The sequence below is a fragment of the Muntiacus reevesi genome, chromosome 3 (assembly GCF_963930625.1).
Source record: "Muntiacus reevesi chromosome 3, mMunRee1.1, whole genome shotgun sequence".
NCBI lineage: Eukaryota > Metazoa > Chordata > Mammalia > Artiodactyla > Cervidae > Muntiacus > Muntiacus reevesi.
In genome coordinates this window covers 171,421,262-171,448,351 of record NC_089251.1, presented here as the reverse complement: position 1 = coordinate 171,448,351, position 27,090 = coordinate 171,421,262, and the positions used below count along the sequence as shown (strand labels likewise).

Sequence of the window (27,090 nt, the reverse complement as noted above, 5' to 3'; positions counted from 1 at the left end):
TAAAAATGAAAAAAAAAAAAAAAGCCTTGAGGTCCCCTAGGTTCTCTTTTTTTTTTAACTTTATATTTTCTATTGGGGGAAGGCAAAATGGTTGTCTGAGGAGGCCTTACAAACAGCTGAGAAAAGAAGAGAAGTGAAAGGCAGAGGAGAAAAGGAAAGATACACCCATTTGAATGCAGAGTTCCAAAGACTAGCAAGTAGAGATAAGAAAACCTTCCTCAGTGACCAGTGCAAAGAAATAGAGGAAAACAACAAAATGGGAAAAACTATTGATCTCTTCAAGAAAATTAGAGATACCAAGGGAACATTTCATGCAAAGATGGGCACAAGAAAGGACAAAAATGGTATGGACCTAACAGAAGCAGAAGATATTAAGAAGAGGTGGTGAGAATACACAGAAGAACTATACAAAAAAGATCTTCATGACCCAGATAACCATGATGGTGTGATCACTCACCTATAGCCAGACATCCTGGAAGTGGGCCTTAGGAAGCATCACTACAAACAAAGCTAGTGGAGGTGATGGAATTCCAGTTGAGCTATTTCAAATCCTAAAAGATGATGCTGTGAAAGTGCTGCACTCAATATGCCAGCAAATTTGGAAAACTCAGCAGTGGCTACAGGACTGGAAAAGATCAGTTTTCATTCTAATGCCAAAGAAAGGCAATGCCAAAGAATGCTCAAACTACTGCACAATTGCACTCATTCACACACTAGCAAAGTAATGCTCAAAATTCTCCAAGCCAGGCTTCAACAGTATGTGCACCGTGAACTTCTGGAAGTTCAAGGTGGATTTACCCCATCAAGGAACCAGAGATCAAATTGCCAACATCCACTGGATCATTGAAAAAGCAAGAGAGTTCCAGAAAGACATCTGTTGCTGCTTTAGACTATGCCAAAGACTTTGCCTGTGTGTGTGATAACAAACTGTGGAAAATTCTTAAAGAGATGGGAATACCAGACCACTTGACCTGCCTCCTGAGAAATTTGTATGCAGATCAAGAAGCAACAGTTAGAACTGGACATGGAACAACAGACTGGTTCCAAGTCAGGAAAGGAGTATGTCAAAGCTGTATATTGTCACCCTGCTTATTTAACTTACATGTAGAGTACATCATGCAAAATACCAGGCTGGATGAAGCACAAGCTGGAATCAAGATTGCTGGGAGAAATATCAATAACCTCAGAGACACAGATGACACCACCCTTATGGCAGAAAATGAAGAAGAACTAAAGAATCTCTTGATGAAAGTGAAAGAGGAGAGTGAAAAAGTTGGCTTAAAGCTCAACATTCAGAAAACTAACATCATGGCATCTGGTCACATTACTTCATGGCAAATAGATGGGGAAACAATGGAAACAGTGAGAGTCTTTATTTTGGGGGCTCCAAAATCACTGCAGATGGTGAATTCTGCCATGAAATTAAAAGATGCTTGCTCCTTGGAAGAAAACCTATGACCAACTAAAAAGCAGCATATTAAAAAGCAGAGACATTACTTTGCCAACAAATGTCTGTCTAGTCAAAGCTATGGTTTTTCCAGTAGTCATGTATAGATGTGAGAGTTGGACTATAAAGAAAGCTGAGTGCCAAAAAAATTGATGCTTTTGAACTATGATGTTGGAGAAAACTCTTGAGAGTCCCTTGGACTGCAAGGAGATCCAACTCCAGTCCATTCTAAAGGAAATCAGTCTAGAATATTCATTGGAAGGACTAATGCTGAACCTGAAGCTCCCATCCTTTGGCCACCTAACGTGAAGAACTGACTCATTAGAAAAGACCCTGATGCTGGGAAAGATTGAAGGCAGGAGGAGAAGGGGATGGCAGAGGATGAGATGATTGGACAGCATCACTGGCTCAATGGACATGAGTCTGAGCAAGCTCCGGGAGTTGGTGATGGACAGGGAGGCCTGGTGTGCTGCAGTCCACGGGGTCGCAATGAGTCGGACACAACTAAGCAACTGAACTGAGTTGAACTGATAGCCAATTAACAAAGTTGTGATAGTTTCAGGTAGACAACAAAGAGACTCAGCCTTACATATACATGTATCCATTCTTCCTCAAACTCCCCTCCCATCCAGGCTGCCATATGACATTGAGCAGAGTTCCCTGTGCTATATGCAGGGCCTTGTTGGTTATCCATTTTAAATATAGCAGTGTGTACCTGTTCAGTCAAAGCTCCCTAACTATCCCTTCCCCTCATTCTCACTTAGATCCTCCCTTAACCAAACTGGCATACCTATGTCCTCAAATGTAGGAATTCTTGAGTCACCACTTAACTAAGGCAACTTAGCCAATGCATAGCTGCATTAAGAATATCTATTACAACTCAACCCTTAGCTAACTGCAGGAGCCATTGTACTTCTCAGTTTCCGTTGACTAACATAGGAATCAATTAGTAAATGGTCTGAATATTTAGTATCAGACTTTACAGCTCAAAGAATTTTTTGGTCCTCTTTCAACCCTTCACCTCTTGTTTGAACAGGAACATTTTTGCAAAGTACCCCTTCCTATCCTTGACTTTCTTATCCAAACTTTGCTTTACTGACTCTTCAGCAGTAATGAGATCTTTTTTAATTATTTATTTTGGAAAACTTTTAAACTCAGAGAAAATTTGCTAAGCTAGTTTGGAGTTTCTATGCTCCCTTCATCTCTTCCCCCTGTCCTCACATCTTGACTACCAGCGTACATTGGTCAAAACTGAGAAATTAACATGGAAAGAAGAATTTTTTTTTTACTTCTTTATTACCAGGCAACTACAAATAAGAATGAAAACCATGTTCCCTGGATTGAACACTCCAAGCAGCAAAGAACAGGTTTAATTGTAGTACTGGATCTGCTATTAATAATACAGAATCACGTTGTTATTTTAGAAAACCAAGAGGTGGAAATTCACATTGAGATCCAGTGGCTTTCTATTGAGCCCTCCACTATTATCTCAGAGATGGGTACAGAAGGATTCGTCAAATACTTGGTGCTATCTTTGAAACATATAAATGAGTACTTTTTATAACTTTGACTCTTAAAAGTTTGTGTGTTTTTTGAATCATGAAATCAGTTTACAACTTTAGACTCTACTGAAAACTCGCTGTGTATTAAATGAATTTTTCTGGTTGATAGAATAACTTCTTGCTTCTACCTTATTCCCGCTGTTTCCTCCTCTTCAGAGACAGTATAATAAGGAAGATAATTTTATTCACTGATCCTGAGCACTACGCATTCTCTCGATGTCCATGACTGTCCTGCCAAGGAACTCCAATTAATTATTTAAAGTCTAGAATAGCCATGAGCAGAATTTGAAAACCCTGATCGTCCCTCCTCCCTTGCCTTGTAAAGCTCCGCTGGGGGGTGGTGACAGGGAGTGGTCGGTTATGACCCCATGGGTTCCCCATTGAGCATGTCAACATGGTCAGAGAAGCCTGGACTTTTCCTGCCAATGAAAGTTCTGCTTCCCCCTTAAATCAGCCTCAGAGGCAAGTCAGAGCCAAGAAGTGCTACTTTTGATTCTGGCAGTGACATTCCAAAGGAGGGCAATTAAAATAATGGAGGTTTGAAGAGCAAACAGAGAAAGCCAAGGAATTTGAGCTCTTTCTCCTAGAAAAAAAATTAGAGACTTGACATGAAGCAAAATGTGTGAAAAGTATCTGTGTGGGAGCTGGACAGCCATATTGTTCATTTTATTGAGGATGGCACAGGAAGGAATATTTTTATGTTGATGGCCTTTAAGTCTAAAAGCTGGTTGTAACAACAGCACTGCTGGTTGTAAGAATCAAACCCCATCCCCACCCCTGCGCCATGGGCTACCACCACCGCCATCTCCAAGGGTCCAATGAACCAAGACCCTCGAGCTGGGAAAATCAGCTTATTTAGGGTTTTCATGGTCAAGAGAGCCACTGACATGGGCCATTAGCAACAACTGGCAAGTTCTCCTAAGTTGCTGTATTATTAGCCCTGTGTTTGAGATTTGGTAAGAGAAACAGGTTTTGAGAAGGAAAGCAAAGCAAAGCAATAAATTACCCAGGTGTTAACATGGGTGCTAACATCTTTCATGCAAAGCAGAGGATTAAGCTTTCTTGCTTCAGTTTTCTCCCTGGGTGTTTCAGTTTATCTTGGGAAACCAGCCATCCCAATATCCAGTACACAGCACTTGTCTCAAAATGCTGCTGTTGCTAACTCATAACAATATTGTGTATTAATGAACAGAGTGAAAAAAGATAAACTTCAAACTGTACGTACCTTTTCATTCACTATTATTGGGACAAAGATTCATAAGGAAGTTAAATTTAAGTATCAAATATATATAATATTTAAAATAGCGTTAGTTGCTCAGTCATGTCCTACTCTTTGCAACCCCATGGACTATAGCCCATCAGGCGGCTCCTCTGGCCATGGAATTCTCCAGGCAGGAATACTGGAGTGGGTTGCCATTCCTTTCTCCAGGGGATCTTCCCTTCCCAGGGATGGAACCCCTGTCTCCAGGATTGCAAACAGATTCTTTACCATCTGAGCCACTAGGGAAACCAATGAGTATTAAATATATAAATATTTAAGAATAATATAATTATCTAGAAGATTTCTTAGGGAAGGAAATGGCAGCCCACTCCAGTATGATTGTCTAGATAATCCCATGGACAGAGGAGCGTAGCAGGCTGCAATCCAGGGGATCGAAAGAGTCAGACACGACTGAGCACACACACTAGCAGATTTCTAGATCAACACTGTCCAGCTGAAATACAGTGCAAGACATGTATATATTTTTTAATTTTCCAGTAACCACATTCTCATAAGTAAGATGAAGTCAGTGAAAAAAGTTTTAAGATCTTTTAACTCACTCTTCCAAAATATGATTCCAACATGTAATTAATATAAAATTATTAATGAAGTATTTTATACTTTTTATTTCATTCTACATCTTTGAAAATATGTTAGTCACTCAGTCGTATCTAACTCTTTGTGACCCCATGGAATGTAGCCTGCCAGGCTCTTCTGTCCATGGAATTCTCCAGGCAGGAATACTGGAGTGGGTATCCATTCCCTTCTCCGGGCGATCTTCCCAACCCAGGGATCGACCCTGGGTCTCACAATGCAGGAAGATTCTTTACTGTCTGAAAATGAGCATATATTTCACACTTGCTGCTGCTGCTGCTAAGTCGCTTCAGTCGTGTCCAACTCTTTGCAACCCCATAGACAGCAGCCCACTAGGCTCCCCCGTCCCTGGGATTCTCCAGGCAAGAACACTGAAGTGGGTTGACATTTACACGTGAGCACATCTCAATTTGGATGAGCTGCATTTTAAGTGCTCAGTAGTCACATGTGGCTGGATACTATGTTGAACAATGTAGCTCTGGAGATAAATATTAATAATTGATTAATTGTATTAGGAAGAATAAGCCAGACAGGGTGGAAATCTGAAATTATTTTGAAGGAGCTGAGAACAAGACTAGACAATTTTTATGAAGAACATTTCCTTATGTGGGAAAACTATAATTATCTTCTAAGCAATGAATCAACAGAAAAATTGTTATCCACCTGCAGTCTCCTATTACATGCCATTAAGTGACCTAGCTTTAAAGGTTTCACTTCTGTCATCGGTAATTTTGGAAGGTATTTAATTTGGGGCAATAAATTTGGCTAAATACTAGCACTCCAAATACCTCATATATTCTGTTTTATAAAATGTCTGGTTGGCAGTCTGAATAGGCTGATTCAGTGGCCTAGAGCATGTGGCCTGGTATTGAAACATATGAAGTCTTCCTTGTTAGGGTCCAATTCATGTTGCCATGTAAGATTCATCCATGAAGTGAACCCTGTTGACTTGAGTTTCATGTCCCACTTTCTCCTGTCTTTGAAAGTATAAAAGGCACTAGCAGTCCTAGTAGCCCACAGTGGATTCCTCTGAAACATCTGGCAATTTTTTGTTCCTCTTTAATCCCTCAGTCCCAATATTAGTTGGCTAACTTGGAGTGAAATAAGTAAAAAAAAAAAAAGCAAAACAAAATATAAGTCTCTGTGTTATGTTCGTTTTTCACCATCCTGATAATGAGCATTTCCCAAGAGTTATGTCACTATCAAATATGGTTTTCTCAAATAAGACTATGACTTAGGACCAAACAGAAGTTGGTGGGGGGGGGGGGGGGTGGATACTACTCTGTTTGAAAATCAGAGCATCTGGAAAGGGAGGATGAGATGGCTGGAAGGCATCACTGATACAATGAACATGAACTTGGGCAAACTCCAGGAGATGGTGAGGGGCAGGGAGGCCTGCTGTGCTGCAGTCCATGGGGTTGCAAAGAGTTAGACACGACTGGGCCACTGAACAACAACAGCGTAGTCACACTGGCCTTTTGGGACCATAAAGAATCCTCATATACTTCCCAAGTCAGTACCCATTCCAGAAAGAAACATCAACCTTATGGTTATGGTTGTGATAGATGCCAATGTGTGTCTGCTCCTAATCTTAACTACCCAGAACTTCCTTTAAAATATATATATATATATATATATTTGTTTGTTTTTTTGGCTGTGCTGGGTCTTTGTTGCTGTTGATTTTCACTAGTTACAGAGAACTGGGACTACTCTCTAGTTGCCACGCTTGGGCTTCTCATTGCAATGACTTCTCTTGAGCACAGGCTCTAGGGTGTGCAGGCTTCAGTAGCTGTGGCTCATGGGCTTACTGCCCAGCGGCATGTTGGATCTTCCCAGACCAGGGATCAAACCTGGGTCCCCGGCATTGGCAGGTGGATTCTGAAGCACTGACCCACCAGGAAAGCCCTGCCCAAGCCTTTCTTAACACCAGTCCCAAACACAAGTAAGCATCCTTTGCTGCGAACACACCTAAATTCCTGGCTGTTTCTTGGATTTTCCAGCATTCAAGTTGGACCAGGATTTTTAGCACAAGTACATTTTAACTACTATAACCAATCCAAGTTTTATAGGCCATAAAGTTGTTACAGAGAAAGCAGAATATTGCAAAAACTTTTAAAAAATTGTGGAAATATACCATGTGGTAGTGGTTATACTGGTAATTTACTCATTTCCTGCATGTTTCTTACCATTCCTTCTTGTTGATCCACATTAGTTCCTTTATTTTATATTCATAGTTTTACTATTTGCAGTACACTCTTAACGCTAATATTTGCCATGAATATAAACCACCAAGAAAAGTCTGAATGTTAAAGGATATAGACTTGATGGGTTCTTTTTATATTCTAGAAATATTGGTATTGCTGTTTGATACTCTTTATTATTGAGTCAAACCAAATTCACATTCCTTTTGAAAAGACAGTCATTGATCTATATTCTTGTTATTGTGTTTGTCTTATTACAACCTTCCATACATGAAGGTTCACTCTTCTATTTTTCTAACAAGATCTATAAACATGAATCTGGGTGGATTTTGAAATGAAGCAAATTTCTTTATTAGTCACACTATTGCAAGGCATTTTGCTTGTATAAACTTGGGATCACATTACTAGGGGGATAAAGTGTGGATCCTGCCTTACAAATGAAGAAGATTGGAACTTTGTGTTTTACCAGAATAACTTCTGAAAGTTTAAATTCCATGCCAGGCCTGTTTTGAACCCAAGATTTAAGTGCTACGGACTTTAAGTGACCTCTGACTTTGTAAATTTTCTCTTCTTATACCCTTTTCTAAATATTAACAGCCCGATTTCTTCAGAAACAGTTCTGATGTTTATTATTTAATTGCATGGTCACACTGTCATGTTATCTAACTGGACACATGGAAAGTAGAAGTTCATCAAATATACTCTGTAACAGTGTAACCCCATGTACACAGCAAATGGAATGCCAGCTTTCCAGAGTAGATTTAGAGAAATGTTGTGATAGGACGATTAAGTTTTAAAGGGGATGTGGGTCTCAATATTTTGAGTTTTCTTGTCCAGTATTGGAGAATTATTGTCCATGCAACACTTTCTTTAATGCTATATACAAGTAAAGTGTAAAACTGTCAGCATCATTAAGTAGTGGTGTTTCCAGGTTGGTAATGTAAAGTTTGGGGAACTGTAGCGGAATACTTAAAATCTAGGACTGCGGTTCTCAAAATACTCTTAAGAATCACATAGGATGTGTGGTTTTTGTTTTGGGGTTTTTTTGGTATTTTTTTTTTAATACATAAGCATCCCCTTGGTGCTTGTTGAAGCTGTAGATTCCTTGTGCCCTGAGCGCTGAGCCTTGATTTAGTAAATCTGGACTAGTCGCTCTATCACTCAGGTGCTCATGCTTTGAGGCAGGTGCTGCTTCTCAAACTTTAAAGCGCTTGCACGTGGCATTTGCGTCTTGGTAAAAGGCAGACTGACGTTCAGTAGGTCTAAGGTAGCGCCAAAGTCTTTTAAGTCTGACGCATTTCCAGGCGACCCTTTAAAAACTCCGCCTTTGCCATTCAACGTCCCATGGGTATCTTTGCATTTCCGTCTATACCTAGCTTGCTATCTTTTTGCTTTTGACCGTGCCCCTTGAGCTAGGCTTCAAGCACCTTCAAACCTTTCTGTTTCCTCTAGTTTTAAATACTTGCCTACCTTGCTTATCTTGTCCCTTTATTTATTTTTCTTCACGTGTATAGATGCGCACCAGTTGCGTCCTGAAGCGCGGCCAGCTGTAACGCCAGCTCCGCATCTCAGAACCACAGCCAGGCACTCTCGCTCCGGGGACCTCGCGGCCATGGAGCTCTCGGACAGTGACCGCCCGGTCAGCTTCGGTTCCACGTCGTCCTCGGCCTCCTCCCGGGACAGCCATGGTTCCTTCGGCAGCAGAATGACCTTAGTTTCAAGCAGCCACCTGGGCTTGTTTCCTCAGGATAAGGAAGCAGGGGCCATAAAACTGGAGCTGATGCCAGCCAGGCCGTTTTCCAGCAGCGAGCTGCAGACGGACGGTGCGGCCGGGCCGCAGAGCACGGACGAGGGCGGCGAGAGGCAGCCGCGGGCGCAGCGCAGAGTGGAAGCCAACGCGGCGTCCAAAACGGGGGCCGAATCGGCCACCAGCCCCAAGCTGCTCTACGTGGACCGAGTTGTGCAGGAAATTCTGGAGACCGAACGGACTTACGTGCAAGATTTAAAGAGCATCGTAGAGGTAAGATGCACTGTGAGCGGGGGTTTAAAGTTTGTCCTGCAGGATCCATATCCTTAAGGAAAGGGCTTGCAAGAAAGGGCTTCTTAGGAAACCCGGTGTCTCCTAAGAGGCACAGATGGTCTGAATGTTTAAACAGATCATCATTTAAGAGGAAGCCCTAGGGCAATTATCACTGGGTTAAGATCCTCAGTGTTTGCATTCGTGAATTGATTACGTGTTGGGAGCAAGCATGATGCTATCAGTGCCTGGTGTGTTGTGTTAGTGACTCCTGCCCCAAAGATCTGTGAGTCTCTGGCAGACAGACAGGATGCAAGCTTCCTGACTTGCAGGTGTCAAGGGTGTGTTGACTGAGCCCCTTGGGTCATCTTCAGCTTAATCACAGTTGTCTCCTAGTGTCTGGAGCTTCCAAAGCTACCAGCGCCTGTGTCTCATCTCCAGAGAGGGATTTCGTGGGTTTGGGGTGTGACCTGGGGGTGGGCGGAAGATCCCCAGGTGATTCTTCTATGCAAACAAGCGTGGGAATTACTGTTTGATGCTGTTTTCTGTGTTGGTTGCTGTTTAGGGGAAGATGGTGAAAGAGAGAGAAGAGCCCTGGACTTGGTCTTGGGTGTTGACCTTTTACTTTGATAGTAAACAAATTCACATAAATTATTTGACTCTCTGCAAACTGAACTTAGTTCAGGTACCAGATCCAAGACTCTGGAAATGCAGTTATTAATTTGTTATGATTATTGTTTCCCTGTATTATTTCTTTTTTAATTTTTATTTTGTGCTGGAGTATAGTTGACTTATCCAGTTATTAATTTGATTTTGGTTATTAGGTTTTTAAGGATAAAATGATGATTATCAGAACAGTTCAGATGCTAATTCGTTCTCAACAATTTACAATATTATATTTCAAGTTGATACATAATGAAGCTATACTCCCTATGCTGCCTGATACTATCCCAGGTTCTTTCATGTGTTCATGCCCATTTCCTGTTTTAGATTTTTAATCTAAAATGTATTTCAGAATAAACTGGTGGAATATTTGCTGATGAGGGCTTTCTCCACCAAACAGATACACTCTTATAGCTTTAGGGGGAAAAAAATTCTAGGACACAATTGTGTTTTCAGTTCCACAAATGATCAAACCAGACAGTCTTCTAAAAATAGTTATGACATAACTTCCCAGTAAAAATAGAAAAAAAATCAATTGATGCTCAACCAAAACAATATGTGATACCAAATGTAGAGTAAACCAGGCCAATTGTTTCTTAAATTTCAACAATGATGTCATTTGTACTTGAGAAGAAATACCTGTGAAACTGCCAAAATTTGTGAAACCTCTCAGGAAATTTATGGTTGTCAAAGCTTTCTTTGGCCTTTTTTTCTTTGTTTCTTTCTTGGAAACTTTACCACTTCATCCAAACTCGCCATACTGACAGAGAAACCTTTAGTGTCTGAGTTGGAATTCTATGAACACTTGTTTTTTTATGAGGCCAGTTAACAAACTTCAGGTGAGAAAAAATACAATAAGAGATCTATGAAAGAAAATAGGTTAAAACAGAACTTTTTACATTAAAAATTTTTATTTTCTAACAAAGTTTCAGCAGAAGTTTTATTGTAAGCTGTCCAAATATTCTTGTCTTTTTTTTTTTTTCCTTATCAATGAATTAGCCATGTTTTGCACTATGGGTTGGTGGACTTTTGCTATAAAGGGCCAGATGGTAACTCTTCTAGGCTTTCTGGGCCCTAAACTGTCAATCCTAACTGTTCACTTCTGCCACTGTAGCCCAAGAGCAGCCCCAGACTCTATGTCAGTGAAAGAGTGTAGAAGTTCAAGGAAAACTTTAGGGCTGTTTGACCCAAGGACCATGGTTTGCCAAGCCCTGTATTTGCCTATAAATCTGTGCTTGCATTTCATCAACTGTGAAATGAGACTAATAAATGATACCTGCCTTATAGGGTTGTTGTTATGATAATTAGATAATATATTAAAAGCTCATAGAACAGTGCCTGGCACATGGTAAGAAATTAATAAGTGGAAACACTTATCATCATCTCAGGCCTCTTCTGAATTTGCTGGCACCATTTATAGCTATCTTCTGAAGTCATTTAGCTTCTTCAGCTATTATCTGAAGTCTTTGTATAAAAATAGACAGATTTAGTAAAACACTACAGTAGAAATTTCATTAGGAAAAAGTAACTTTTAAGTGGGTGATTCCAACATTATTATTTTGAAGGCAATTGGATTATTTGTAAAGAACCCAGGGAAAATCTAAGGTGACACATAATTAGGGAGAAGAAAGATGAAGAAGGGTGTTGGGAAGGAGGGTGGTTGGAAGAAAACGCCCCAAATAGGGAGGGAAGCACCTGGGCAGGAAGAAGATGCTGCTTTGTTCAGGAAGTCTCTGCAATGCTTTGAGTCACTTCCCCTCCCCACCTAGAAAAGTGCAGAATCTCTTCAGATCACGATTGGTCACTGCAGCCTCTTCTTCACACACTTTTGTATGTGACCGCCTCTGTTTCTGAAGATCACAGTTTTCACAGGATGGTAGACTCGTTTTATGTAGCTCTTTCCTTTATGGAGGCTTTCCAGGTGGCACCAGTGGTAAAACTCCACCTGCCAATGCAGGAGACTCAAGAAACACGAGTTCAATCCCTGGGTCAGGGAGATCTCTTGGAGTAGGATATGGCAACCCACTCCAGTATTCTTGCCTGGAAAATTCCATAGGCCGAGGAGCCTGGCATGATGCAGTCCATGGGGTCACAAAGAGTCAGACATGACTGAGCATGCACCCCTCCTTTATGGAGTATAACCAAGTAATTCCCACCGTGCAGCAACTTTACCCAATAAGGACTGTTATGAGTATTCTTTTAAAACACAAGATGTCAACTCCTTTAAAAATCTGTTTTCCTTAACCCATTTCTAATCTGTTTTTAAAATTCTGTAGCTGATTTCCTTAGTATCTTTGATTTTTCCAGGATGGAGTTAAATGGGGAAAAGGCTACTTAGTAACAACCTACCATCATAAGTTCTCACCACACAAAGAGAGTTTCTTAGTTGACTTTCTAAGCAAGATTCATTTCTGAAGAAAACCACCTGAATTGTTCATAGAGATAACTGGGAAGTTGTTTTTCGCTTACACAGTAGCATAGTTTCAAACTGTCTGAGTGGCTGCGTGATAATCCCTCAGTCGTGTCCAACTCTTTGCAACCCCGTAGACTAGAGCCTGCCAGGCTCCCCTCTCCATGGGATTCTCCAGGTAAGAATACTGGAGTGGGTTGCCATTTCCTTCTCCAGGGTTCAGAGTATCTGCACTCTGCTTTATTGAGTTCCCACTAATGAATGGCCTTCAGTAGCCATTCTTGGTTTTATTAATTTTCCTTTGTTACATTTTATCTGTAGTGTATCTTAGCCATACATATCCTCACCACTCAGGTGTATATTTTGTCCTTAGAATTTATAAACAAATATTTCTGTGAAAGTTCATTGATATATACACTGATTTAAAAGATGTTAACACAGTATGCCTTGGTAGCTCAATGTGGTGCCACATAGTATCCGAGCAGCTTATTTCTGAGAAGAGATCCCTGCTAATACATGATCTGGGGAGTAGGATCCTCAGCTGTTGGTGATAATGCAAAGAAGGATATACATCTTTCTCTACATAAAGACACTGTATTAAAATCTTCCCAAATATATTGGATTTTTTTTCCTTTCCCATGCCATTTAGGAATTAAAAAATGAATTATGAAAGTTTAACTGAGAAATGTTATTGTTCTTATTGCTTCTGGTCTTCATCGCAGGCCCTTTTCTCTGTCCCCTTCAATCCCTCCCCATGACAACTCCCTCCTCTGCTCCTTTGCCTGACATCCTAGTCATTTACTTTTGTACACTTGACATTTTAGAGAGAGGTGAGGTCTTGACTATCGACCATATTGAGAGAAACAAGAGAGCTGTTATTTCCATTTCTATATATGGCTCCTACTAGCATTCACAGATAAAATGAGATAATAAGTATGAAAGCTAGTTTTAAAAGTTAAAAGTAAAATCGCCAGTGATAAAATTTGTGGAGAGAGAGAAATTCATAGCTAGAAAGTAGGAAATAAGGGTTTCTTTCATGTTTAATAGGATCTTAGATTGACTGACCAGAGATTCTCATGGGTAGAGTGGGTTTCTTTAATCTTTCTAAATGATCTATAAAAGAGCCTTTGACAGCCTCATGAGACTTGGCCCTGGATATAGTTCATGGCCTGTTTTAACCTTTTAGGAAGGGTTTTAAATAGTTCATAACATTATCTAATACTGTGTAATTATATCCCTAGTGCAAAATAGGATCTTTGAAATATAAGAATGCTAAACTAAATCATATTTTGGGATGTTGAGGACATGTGCATTTAGTGAGGGGAAAATGGGTAAAATATTAAAAGTAACATGTGAGTTAATTTTTTTCTATCATATTCTAGAAAGCTAAAATCCTTTTACAAGCACCTTTATCCATACAGTGTGCTAAAAAGCTAAGAAGTGATTATTATAGCCTTACTGAGTAAAATTTAAAGAACCAAAGCTTTAAGCAATCCTTGCTGAAAGCATGCAGCATTCTTCAAAAGCTGTAGCTGCACAAGGATTAGGCTGTCGATCTCCAACCTCCAGCTCTTATATTTCTTGATCAGCGTGAACTCTTTGTTTATTGTGTGATAGTACAGACAGTTGGAGAAGGAAATGGCAACCCACTCCAGTATTCTTGCCTAGAGAATCCCGTGGACAGGGGAGCCTGGTGGGCTGCCATCTATGGGGTCGCACGGAGTCAGACACGACTGAAGCGACTTAGCAGCAGCAGTACAGACAATGTTAGGGTAAGGTGGCCAAGAGAGGGATGCTTTTCACTCACTCAGTGACATGAAACACATTGAACACAATTCTGCCTGTTGCCATAGCTTAGAGAAGAGGCTGCCCTTTGCGCCAGAGGTATCCACTAGCTGGAAGGCGAATTGTGTTACACTTGGGAAGTGAGCCTCTCCCAGGTCTGTGCAGAGTGAATGAAGGAACCGAGTAATCAGGCCCAGGAAGTCTGTGCTGTGACTCCACTATGGACCCTGCCTAAAGACTTAGGCTGGTGAGGTGACTCAGACTGGGATAACGTGAAATCTGAGTGGATTTTTGTTCTGCACCACCTCTCAAAGACAGCACTGTCGAGCTTGGAGGTGTTTTCTCTTGAAACCCGGTTTGATTCAGCTGGAGAGAGATGATTTGGTGTGGAAAGGTCAGTTCATGTCTCTGCTACTCCTCTCCATTGGCCATGAAAGGATAGCTTTACATGGGTGTTCCCTGGACCAGCCACAGCTGCTCAGGATACTTGACAAGAAGAGAAAAGTTTTGAACCAAGGGAGGAGGCTGATGAGATGTCATTGCTTTTATTGTCTTTTTATTTGCACATGTCCTCACTCAGTACTTTCCCTCCAGTTTAAATAACATTTATTAAACTGACACTTTTTATGAGGTTCCTTCAGACTAACATTTCTTGAATACTGAGGGAATTATGTGTTCAATGCTAGAGTGTAGGACTTGGCAGGGATTGTTTTTAACGAAGGCTTGTTACGTGGGTGGATTTATTAAAGTGCTTACACTGTAGTACTTGGCACATTTTAACGTACTTTTTCTTTCACATGGCATTTGAGCACTTTTATTTGAATGTGTCTCTTTATTTTTCCTTCCAGGGACTTTTCTCGTATTGGGTGAATGAGATCTTTCCTAAAACCATTTGAGGCCTATGGTAATTTTGAAGCAAACCTGTTAAGTAGTTTCAGGCTTGTGTATTGGGTTGGCCAAGAAGTTTGTCTAGGTTTTTCTGTAACATAGGAAACCTGAGTGAACTTATTGGCCAAGCCAATAGGAGTTGTTCGTCAAATAGCACATCTAACCGCTGTACATAAGCCCCCTAAACTTCACTTTGACTCTTTGTTGCTCTTATGCCCACTCCTTCCTTGCACTACCCCACTCTCACGTCCTGCCACCTTAACAATCACAGAAACTTAGAAGGTAAGAACACAGTGATTTTGAGTATTCATCTCCTCTACTGGTTGCAGCCTAATATGGGAGGGAGGGCAGGGGCCTGGCCTTTTACATCATTTGTCCATTCTGTTCATACCTTCTGATTAACTGCTAGTGAACATCAAAACTAGCTCAACGTGGGCAGCATTTAGTAAAAGCAACGTGAGTGGAGGTGTGTAGGGTTGCTGTGCAAAGGTGGTTGTTGGCTGCTCACAAGAGTTCATGTATACTTAATAAATGATGTCAGTTTATTCTCTCCAAATGGTTCTAGCCAGATTTTGAGTCAAAACCTAGGAAAAGTATTCAAAATAATTATATTGGTCAAATTCTCCTGGAAGCATGGTAGATAGAAACCTTGAACTTGGTGACCACACCCACCACCTCAATGAATCCGAATAGCTGTAAACATACTACTTGGCTATTACTTCTAAATTTTCTAAACATATACCTTAATAACAACAAAAACACTAAAAGATAACATTAACAGCAGCTAGTATTTGGGTGCTTACCAGATATCAGGCACTGAATTAAGCAGTTACAGCCTCACCCACAGCCCCACTGTGTGGGTACTATTATAATTTTCTTTTTTTTAGCACAAGAATTTTGCATGTACAGAGAGGAAAGGAACTTGTCCAAGGTTTGTAAATGGTTAGTGGTGAAACAGGAACTGGAATGTTAGGTTTCACTCCAAAGGCCTCATTTACTACTACATGGTTATTGCAAATCTCCCCTAGAGTCTAGCAGAGAGCTCAGAGGTTTGGTCTCCTTCCTAAGCTCTCTGTAGCAGGGTGTTGCAACAGCAGCTTGCTAGACATTCGGGACTGGATAGTTCTTGGCTATGGGGGATAGTCGTTCTTGGCTATGGGGGATAGTCGTTCTTGGCTATAGGGGATAGTCGTTCTTGGCTATGGGGGATAGTCGTTCTTGGCTATGGGGGATAGTCGTTCTTGGTTATGGGGGATAGTCGTGTGTATTGTAGGATGTTTAGCATCAAACTGGCCTCCACTCACTAGATGTCAGTAGGACCACCACCATCCCCACCACCTTCCCATTGACAACCAAATCTGTTTCTAGACATTGCCATATAACCCCCAAGGGACAAAATTCCCTTGGCTGAGAAACACTTTTAAAAATTTGGAAGGCACAGTGTATAAGTGTAAGTAAAGCCACAGTAACAAATAGGCCCCCAAATGTAGTCATGTAATACAACAGAAATTTCTCCTTTTACAGCCATGTGTATGTGTGTGTTCAGGTTAGTGGACGCCGTGTTATTCCTTGCACCAGTTGATAGAAGGCAGGGGAAGGAGGGTTTTTGAGACAATATATAATGTAGAAATGACTCACCTCTTCTCTCATTCCACATCAAGCTATAAGTTTGGAGATATAGTCTAACTGTGTGCCCAAAGAAGGAAGGAAACATTTTTGTGAACAGCTGCATGTCTACCATGTATTATATTGGATTGGCCAAAAAATTCACTCAAGTTTTTTCATCGGATGTTGTGGAAAAACCCAAATGAACTTTTTGGTCAACCCAATATGTAACTGCAATATTCTTATTATAAAAACCTACATTCTGCCTCCCACCACCATCACTAAAGGTAAAAATTAAAAAATACATAAGGAGGAAAGCAGGAAAGATCTTGATGATGCTTACTGCCAAGGTTATAGTTAACTCTCTCTACTAAATAACCCTTTAGAATGTTTTAAATGGAATTCTTCATTTAGGACTTACAGACTAAGATGTACCTTCTCCCATTCCTCTCTCCCCTCTTACACATTTCCATCACCTCTACCTTCTCTCTCTCCCATTTTTTCTATCCCTCCCCTCTTTTATTTTTGTAGTTTTTCCTATCTGTATGACCTGTCAATAGGGCCCTTTGGAATTTTTGAACACAGGTGGTACTATCAATATTTCAGTTTAAGAAGAGGGCTCCTGGGTCTAGCATACTTCAAAGGCAGGGATTGTGCTTCTCTTGCTTGTCTTCTGGAAACATTTTGAGTAGACTGGAATCAATGAGAATAATAGACTAATGCCAGCAAACCCTGAACAGAATGATCATGCTTGGAAACATTAAGTTTATTGCCACACTGATAAAGTTTATAAGAAAATGGAATACCCTCCTTTTTACTGCCCTGGCTTTCTTTTAAACTCATTTCTGTCATCACTCTGAGAAGCCAAAATGAGAATTGTGAACATTTAAAGAACAAGTAAGCAATGGGAAACCTAATGATTGAAATTGTTTTAATACATTTATGCATACATGATAATCTGGGGCCTTGCACACTTGCACACTCTAAATCAAGTGACATCCTTATGTATGGTTTCCATAAGAAAGTGAAAGTGAAAGTCGCTCAGTCATGTCCGACTCTTTGTGACCCCATGAACTATACAGTTCATGGAATTCTCCAGGTCAGAATACTGGAGTGGTAGCCTTTCCCTTCTCCAGGGGATCTTCCCAACCCAGGGATAGAACCTAGGTCTCCCACATTGCAAGTGGGTTCTTTACCAGCTGAGCCACAAGGGAAGCCTTCATTTTCCCAGAGGTGAACATGGAGAAAGTAAATTTATCATTGATAAATAGTGATCTATTTATGTCATCAACCTTTACCTGGAGTACATTTTTCAAATTACTAAGAACTTTATACAATAGCATAATGAACATCAGTTGGTATAACAGTAATAATTATGGATTTAGTGATGTTCTCATTGTCTCCTTGAGAAATACTAAACCTCGGGTAATAGTCACCCTTGTGTGCCTGACATTCCTGACTTATGACTTGCTTCTTTTTTTTCTTTTTAGATATTTTCTGTGGCTTGCTTCTTGAAGCTTGGGTCTAGAATACTTCAGGTCAGGCTAAGGATTTCTGGGGTAGTGGAGGCCCTGAGTCCAGCTTTGTAGGACATTCTTACCAGGTTTCAAGAGTTCATGATCAAAAACAAAAAAAGAGTTCATGATCTCAGAATAGATTATAGTTATTTAATATAGTTAAATATATTATCATTTTTAGCTTCCAAATCACATGTCTAAGACCCAAGAAAGAGAAAATACAGTTGCTATCGAGAAAAAGCAATATGAATTTCAAGTGCCTATGATCAATTTTGCTATAATTTGACATATTCACTGAACTTGCAAAATCATATGAGGGGTAAACAGGGGAAAATAGATTCCAAGTGCAACACTCAAAACATCAGTGACACATTGAAAAAGAAACAAATGGAGGCAGCTTTATATGTGTTCAGTGGTTAAGAACTAAATACCTACTATAGCAAATATGATACTTCAACTTAAAAAAAAACAAAACATGAAATTTCTTGTGGGAGCCACCTGGAGAAAAAATTAAACAGAAAGAAAAAGAAGAAGGAGAGAAAAATTAAACAGAGAAGAAGTTGTGTGCGGGGTTGTAGTCTGAGTTATTATAAAGTAGGGTTGCCTGACATCAACATGATATTGACACTCCTGGCATGGATGGGTATGGTTTTAGTAAGGTATTCAGGTAGACTGAGGCAGCTGGTAGGTGTTAGAGCTGTAAGTGTGTGTGTATTTGTATTCCTCTGAGGCTCTCTGGAATTGGCTATGCTTTTCTGTGTTCACCTGGTTTTTTTGTTTGTTTTATTGTGAATGCAATCCTGCCTAAGCAAAATTCAGAAATTTGAATTAAGCTCAAGTTACTCCCTAGTATATTAATCATGTGGGAACAAATTCATGCTTTCAGAGCAAATGTTAAAGCAGAACTAACTGTACATACCTCTTGAGTGTTATGACTTGTTACAAATAGGTCTCGCCTCTCCCCCGTCCCCTTTGTTCAGACCAGAAGATTAAAGAACACCATACCTGTTGTCAAAAAACATGATCTTCCATCCCTAAAGCAATTTTTATTTCCGCCCTATGAGAAAAAATGGTTCAAAAGAATTTCAAGCTCTCTTAGCAATTTGAGAGCTTATATCTAAAAATCTAACAAATAGATTTTTTTTTTACCCTAATCTTGGGCCAACAAATATGATTATTTGAAAATGCAAATAGTCATGAATTTTTCAAAAATTTCTGTCACTGAAAAGATTTTCACAATTTGGGTCAAATACTCTTACACAAGTGACACCCCTTGCTGTCTTGTTGTTCAGTCACTAAGTCATGTCCGACTCTTTGTGACCCCATGGACTGCAGCACGCCAGGCTTCTCTGTCCTTCACTGGCTCTTGGAGTTTGCTCAAATTCATGTCCATTGAGTCAGTGATGCCATCCAACCATCTCATCTTCTATTGTCCCCTTCTCCTCTTGCCCTCAATCTTTCCCAGCGTCAGGATCTTTTCCAATATGTCAGCTCTTTGCATCAGTTGCCAAAGTATTGGAACTTCAGCATCAGTCCTTCCAGTGAATAGTCAGGGTTGATTTCCTTGACAATTGAAACTTTTGTTACACCACGGAGATTTAAGGGGTAAATATTAGTGTGTTTACGCCATTAAAATTAGAATATTTTCCAACTACACATGCAGATTCAGAGTTAGACAATGTATTAAAGGAAAGGGTAGACTTACTTACAGACATAACTGAGGACATTCATTTCTTTTGTGAGATCAAGCTCTTAGAGAAATACCTGCAACTAAAAAGTCCCTTCCCATTCTTCCAGCTTTTCTTTTAAGGCAACATTTTGATTTTTAATGAAAAGGTATTTCAAAAACTTCAGTTAACTCAGGTGATTGAGTAGCTATTATTACTCGTCTGCTAAAGAACTGCTAATATATTTCAAAGACTGCCTGTGGGCAAAATTCTATTGAAGATTTGCTAAAACAGGTTGTGTTCATTTGGAGGTAGAATTATGCTGCCTTTTGGGTGTATGCCATCTTGAATATGCAGTTATACTGAGTGGGTAGAAAATTATAGAATTCAGGAAATTGTGTTCTAAACAAACCAACCTTCAGTTGGGAGTAGTTTCCCATGGCTGGAAGTTTCTTCCAAAGAAAGATGTTGCTTGCATCTTGTGAAACTAAACACATCAAAGAATCAACCCAGGTCATTTGAGAAGCCTGAAGCAAGCTGGTGTCAAAGAAACCCTGCTCTGTAACACCGAGAAAAAGAGGTAGCTTGAGCTTATGCAAGGTTTGCCAGCCTACATAGTTTAGTAGTTAACTATTTTCTGATCACTTATGTTTTTAGTTTCTCCTCTGAGCACCAAGCCTACTCTGCCACTTAAGGCTGATAGCATTGTTCTCTACAGCAGTTCACATGGAATGTTTTATATCTTTTTAAACCTGGTCAAATTTACATGACATGTATTCATTTTAACCATTTTAAGTATACAGTTCAGTTAGGCACACTGACATTGTTGTACACTGAACTACATAACCATTTCCACTATCCATCTTGAGAACATCTGATCTTTGAGATCCCATGGACTGTGGCCCTGTTCATGGGATATCCTAGGAAAGAATACTGGAGTGGGTTGCCATTTCCTCCTCCAGGGGATCTTCCCCACTGAGTTATCAAAGCCGGGTCTCTTCCATTGCAGGCAGATTCTTTACTGCTGAGACACCAGGGAAGCCCAAAATATACATGACATGTAGTAGACATGTATTATTTTAGCCATTTTAAGTGAATGATTCAGTGACATCAAACACACTGACATTGTTGTACATTGAACTGCATAACCATCACCACCATCCATCTTGAGAACTTGAGAACTTTTCTACCACCCCACATTGAAGCTGTGCACTCATGAAGCAATAACTCTTCATAACCTCTTCCCTCAAGCAATTCTTTTTTGTTTTTAAAAATTGTAGAATACACATAACAAAATTTACTGTCTTAACCATTTTTAAAGGTACATTGCAGTGACATTAAGTACATTCACAGCATTGGGCAACCAGTCTCTAGAATTCTTTTCATCTTATGAAACTGAAACTGCTTCCCTGTTAGACAGTAACCCCTGCTCCTCCTCTTCCTTCAGCTGCTGATAACCACTATTCTACTCTCTGCTTCTATGAATTTGACTCCTCGGTACTTCACATGAGTGGAATCATACAGTACTTGTCCGTTTGTGACTGCTTTTCTCACTGAGCACAGTGTCTTCAGGGTTCATCCTTGTCATAGCACATGTCAGAATTTTCTTCCTTCTTAAGACTGAATAACATTCCACTGTATGTCTATATAACATTTTGTTTCTCCATTCATCTATTGGTGAATGCTTAGATTGCTCCAAATAGCACAGAAGTTTTGATTAAGTAGCAATCACACAGAGTTTTGAACTGAAAAATAACTCAAAAGTCTGTGGATTCTGAAAGGGTGAAGTGTTTTGGTTAGTTTTCTACTTCTAGCAGTCAGCATTGCCGTTGACACTTAAGAGGCCATTAGTAAGTATTTGGTGAATGAATTACCAGGTTCTACACAATCGTTCTTATTGATGAAGAAATGGAGATGCAGAGAACCAAGTGATTTCTCCAACTGCATGATCTTGAACAATTATTTAATTTCTGTAAACTTTTGTTTCTTCTTCTTAAAATGAGATGAGAGCTTTTGTGTGCCTCATAGAATGTTGTGAGGACAAAAGGAAGTAAGAAAGAAAGAAAAGAAAGTGAAGTCGCTCAGTCGTGTCCAACTCTTTGCAACCCCATGGACTGTAGCCTACCAGGTTCCTCCGTCCATGGGATTTTCCGGGCAAGAATACTGGAGTGGGTTGCCATTTCCTTCTCCAGGAGATCTTCCTGACCCAGGGATTGAACCTGGATCTCCTGCTTTGTAGGCAGACCCTTTACTGTCTGAGCCACCAGGGAAGTGATGCCTGTGAAAAGAAAAGAAAGTCACTCAGTCATGTCTGACTCTTTGCGACCAGTCCACAGAATCTCCAGGCCAGAATACTGGAGTGGGTAGCCTTTCCCTTCTCCAGGGGATCTTCCCAACCCAGGGATCAAACCCAGGTCTCCCACATTGCAGGTGAATTCTTTACCAGCCAAGACACAAGGGAAGCCCAAGAATACTGGAGTGGGTAGCCTATCCCTTCTCCAGCAGATTTTCCCGACTCAGGGATCAAACCAGGATCTCCTGCATTGCAGGTGGATTCTTTACCAATTGAGCTGTCAGGGAAGCCCAAAGTGCTTTCCTGGGTTCAATGTCCGTGAAGTGCTTTCCATAGACCTGGCATAGCATAAACTCTCAATAGCTGAAAGCTGGTCAGGCCCCAGACCCTGCAGCTAAGTACTGGCAGTGCCAAGACTGTATCCCTTACATTTAGAAACAATTGGAAAAACACAGGAAGCATTTATTGGGTGCCCCTTACTGTGCCAAATAAGAACAGTTCTCATACATACTTGTGAATGAAAATTTCTGAAAACACGTTGCTTTCACTACTCGGTTTTCCATATCTCAGTCACTGACGAGGATGAAATTGACATGGACACGTGTGAAAGGCAGAGCTTGTCTCTCCTGCATCCAGTCACCACAGAGTGTAGAAAAAAATGAAGCAGTGGTACAGAGAGGAAGTGGGAACAACTAAGATCACTTCCTGAGCAATTTCTTGGGACATGTCTAAAGCAAACTGTGGAATTATCTTTTTTTTCCCCTAGCACAGATATAGGTAGCTTTTTGAGGATGAGAAATTGTCTCCTGTAAAACAGGAGAGTTGGGGCTAGTCCACGTATGATAAGTGAAAGACCAGCTGATGCTCTTGGACCCCTTCTTGTCAACTCCTATTCTGAAGTTGGAACTGGCTTGTTAAGTTCCAGGTCCTAGTTGGAAAGAAAGAAGGTAAAGTTACTGATAAATTGTGTAAATTTACTTAATATTCAAAATTATCTGGAATCTTTTAGGTACTAGTTTTGGCAAGAAAATCTAGTAGAATAGAATCCCCACTTCAAAGACAGGACAGAGTAAAACATCATAAAGATCCCTTATGAGAAACACACAATTAACTGGTCATCAGTGAGATTTATACCAAGGATAGTAAACCCCCATAAACAGGTTCAAAGGGTCAGATAATAATAATATTATAATTTGAGCAATTAAAAGCTATCACCTAGGAAATCTGGTTAGGAAGAGCAACTTAAAAGTAGGGTTTTTTTCAAAGACATGATATATTTATGCATATAACTGCTTCACTTTGCTGTCCAGCAAGAACTAACACAACACTGTCAAGCAACTATACTCTAATTAAAAAAAAAATTTTTTAAGGGATAGGAAAAAAAAAGTATTTTTCTAGGGACTTCCCTAGCAGTCCAGTGGTTAAAACTCTGTGCTTCCAATGCAGGGAGCATAGGTTCAATCTCTGATTGGAGAAATAAGATCCCACATGCCATACAGCATGGCCAAAAGATTTTTTTTTTTTAAAAAAGGGGGTGCACTCTGGATTAATGAAATCTGTCTGAAATTCAAGCTGACATCACTTTTTCTTAAAGCCCTGTATATCCCAATAAGCAATCAACATGGGCCCACTGTTTGAAAGGCAATTTTTTCCTTTGTTATAAAGAGAATAATAGACATATTATTATATAATATATATATATAATAGCACAAATTACCCCACCCACCCCATCCCCTGTGATAAAATAATGAAAATGAAGAAAAGCTAAAATCTACTAGAACTGACTCTAAATCCTGACTCTGCCATCTCCCTTTGTGATCTTGGATAAGTTACTAAACTTTTCTAACTTTCAAGTTTTCACCTTAAAATGGGAATAATAGGAGTGTCACAAAATAAAACTATCCATGCAAAATGCTAGCACAGTGATAGGCATATAGTAAGCTCTCAAGTGAGAACAATGATTATTGTTCATCTATTTAGTATTATTTGGAAAGGCCAGTAATTTCTGGTACATTAAAAGTATCATTGTATTGTTCTTGCTAATCTATGCTGAAGCTGAAGCTCCAATATTTTGGCCACCTGATATGAAGAACCAACTCACTGGAAAAGACCCTGATTCTAGGAAAGATTGAAGGCAAAAAGAGAAGCGGGCAGCAGAGGACGGGATGGTTAGATAGCATCCAGACTCAATGGACATGAATTTGAGCAAGCTCTAGGAGATAGTGGAGGACAGAGGAGCCTGGCGGGCTACAGTCCATGGGGTGGCAGAGTCAGACACAACTTAGCCACTAAACACAACAAAACCAATGTTAAGGTATTTCAGAAAATTATTTAAATTTTGCTATTTAAAAAGGGTATATCTTACAATTTTTAGTTTATCCGATATGCTTCCATGTAGCTGGAGTTCACAGGCCTGCCAGAGCTGCAATGGCAGAAGGAAATTATTTTCAGAGTTTTGGTTTGAGGGAGGTTAAACTGAGATTGATTTAATGGACAGAGCACTGGTCTCAGATCAGTCTCATGCTAATAGTCAGCCATGTGCCCATGGACAACCAACCAGGCTGACCTCCGCTTCATCCTCAGTAAATGACTCTAATTCAACAAGCCAAAATCTAAAGATGACTAGAGGTCTCATCTTCTCCAGCCTCAGCTCTCAAGAATGTAGCTAGGAAATAAGTGAGTCCTTTGAGCGGCCAAAATAGATATTTCAAAAGCCAAACAGTAAATCCTGTGTCTTGACCCAAAGAGAGGCCCCTCTCACTGTGAGCCTATTTACTCTACATGTTTAAAATAAGCTTAATGAGAGCATTTCCTGGCAGACCAGTGGTTAGGACTCCAAGCTTTCACTGCTGAGGGCCCAATTCAGTGCCTGGTTGGGGAACTAAGATTTCACAAGCCTCGCAGCCCAGCCAATAAATTAATTAATCAAATAAGCTTAATTATTTGGTTTCCTAACCCACAGCAAGGGGATGGAGGGCACAGAAGGAGTGGATGTGGTGGCACTGAGGAGCCAGAGGAAGAGCTCCTTAAAGTGAATGAGTTAACATAGGACCGTTTAGAATGGTGTAAACCCACCTTATCCCCCTGGTGAATATCACTTGTGAATTATGCCCCAGAGCATAACCGGAGTCCTCACTGATGAACCTGAGTAGCAAGACCTTTTTTATTATGTTTGTTATAGTATCTAAAATATATTGCCTGATTTCTGGCCTTCATAAACAGTGATCTTTTAATTATGATAATTGACTTTTTATTGAAATATAGTTGGTTTACAGTATTGTGTTAGTTTCAGGTATGCAGCAAAGTGATTAAATATATATATTCTTTTCCAGATCCTTTTTCATTATAAAATATTGTCTGTAGTCTCCTGTGCTGTCCATCAGACTGTGTTGTTTATCTATTTTGTATATAGTAGTATGTATTATGTTAAACCCAGACTCCTCATTTATCCCTCCCTGACAACTCCCCCAACCCCGCTTTCTGCTTCAGTAACCGTAAATTTGTTTTCCATGTCTGTGAGTCTGTTTCTGTTTTGACTTAAATGTTTTTCACTGTTGTTAATCGTACATAACATAAAGTTTTCCATGTGTAAGTATACAATTCAGTGGCAGTAAGCACACACACAATGTTGTACAACCATCACCACTATCCATTTCATCCCAAAAAGAAACTCTGTGCCCATTAAACAGTAACTCCCCACGCCCCTTTCCCCAGCCCCTGGCAAACTCCAGTCCACTTTCTGCCTATGAATTTGCTAGAATCAAGCAATAGTTGTCCTTCTGCATCTGGGTTCTTTCACTTAGCGTAATGTTTCCAAAATTCATCCATGTTATAGCATGTGTCAGAATTTCATTAATTATAATTAACTTTTAATAGAGGAAATTTTCTATAACTGATCCCTTAAGCAAAGTGAGATAACCCTTTATAAAAAGTGAGACTTGTCCTTACTGTGTAAGGAGGGCCTGATGAGAAGCTACAAGCATCTATCCAACCCAAAGCAAAATGGAGTACCTGTCCTAAATGTGAAGATTTCTGTTTCGTTAAACTAATATGGAAGAATTCATAGTGATTTTTGTGTTTAGATCATGGACACACACACACACACACACACACACACACAACGCAAAGTAGGCCACATAAACCCTGGAGAGAAGCCGTAGTCTAAGTCTTTGGTTTCAAATGGCAAAATCACTTTGAGGCAAAATTATTCCTGTTTTCTCAGAACACTGCTTAAGGACATTTTGTGTGTGTGTGTGTGTGTGTGTGTGTGTGTGTGTGTGTGTGTGTGTGTTTGGGGGAGGCAGAGTGAGCCATTCTTTTAAAAAAACACTTTAAGACATTTTCTTCTGAACCAAGCCTTTTTTTTTCTCTTTGGACCAAGGAGAGCTGCTACAAGTGTTCCTTCAGTTTTATAATGGGGCTTAAAGTTAAGCTGTTAACCTTTAAGTGGGAGATGAGTCGGGAGGCGACCGCCACCCTGGCCACTGCAGCGGCCTACTGTCGACACAGGATGGCTGAAAAGACTGCGCTTTTGTCCTGTTTTCCATAAAGCCCTGTATAAATCACTCAGTCCGGGGGGCTGCATACGGTCTTGTAAATAGGGTTCCCAATGCAAATGCACATAGAAAAAAGGATGAGAGTTAATCTACTTTTGATGAAGGAAGCGTTTCAGGAGGTAGGTGGGTGGGAAGATAGTCAAAAAGGAATGCAAGAGTTTAGGATCCTTTGTCATCCTTGAGAGGCCCTGCTGTGTAAAGGCTGTCCCTGAGATCGAGGGGAGGGGAGGGAGAGAAAGAGGAACAGGGGGTTGGGTTACATTCAGTACAACTTTTGCCACTTAGAGAGCTTGTGGGAGATCTGCCAGGGACTCGGTTAACCCTTTCTTTCCGAGCTCTGCTTTGCCCAAGAAGCAGATGGACCAAGTTCACAGGAATTCACTCTTCAGCCGTTCAGCTGGGAAAGCTTACAACAGAAACTCTGGCTGTTGTTGACATCAGTTTTGTGGGACAGAAGGAGCTGCAAAGAGATTTTTAGAGCCCTAGGCATTGATTCCTCTGGCTTCCTTTATCATGGAATTTTAAATGTGAACGCTCTGGGGAGCACCTGGCCCAGACTGGAGATGGGAGGATCAGAGAGAGATTCCTGGAAGGAGGAGTCAGCCAGGTTAGGACAGCAGGGGA

The 27,090-nt window shown here is 40.3% G+C and overlaps 1 protein-coding gene across 1 annotated transcript in view; it reads left to right on the top strand.

Annotated features, from left to right (window-relative positions):
- The window catches only part of PLEKHG1 (pleckstrin homology and RhoGEF domain containing G1), a 246,633-nt gene that overhangs the window by 130,718 nt on the left and 88,825 nt on the right, over positions 1 to 27,090 (top strand). Inside the window, exon 3 of the mRNA XM_065931122.1 lies at positions 8,580 to 9,085. Within this exon, the coding sequence (XP_065787194.1) occupies positions 8,678 to 9,085 (408 nt within the window). The 5' untranslated portion in view covers positions 8,580 to 8,677. The remainder of the gene's footprint in view (positions 1 to 8,579; positions 9,086 to 27,090) is intronic.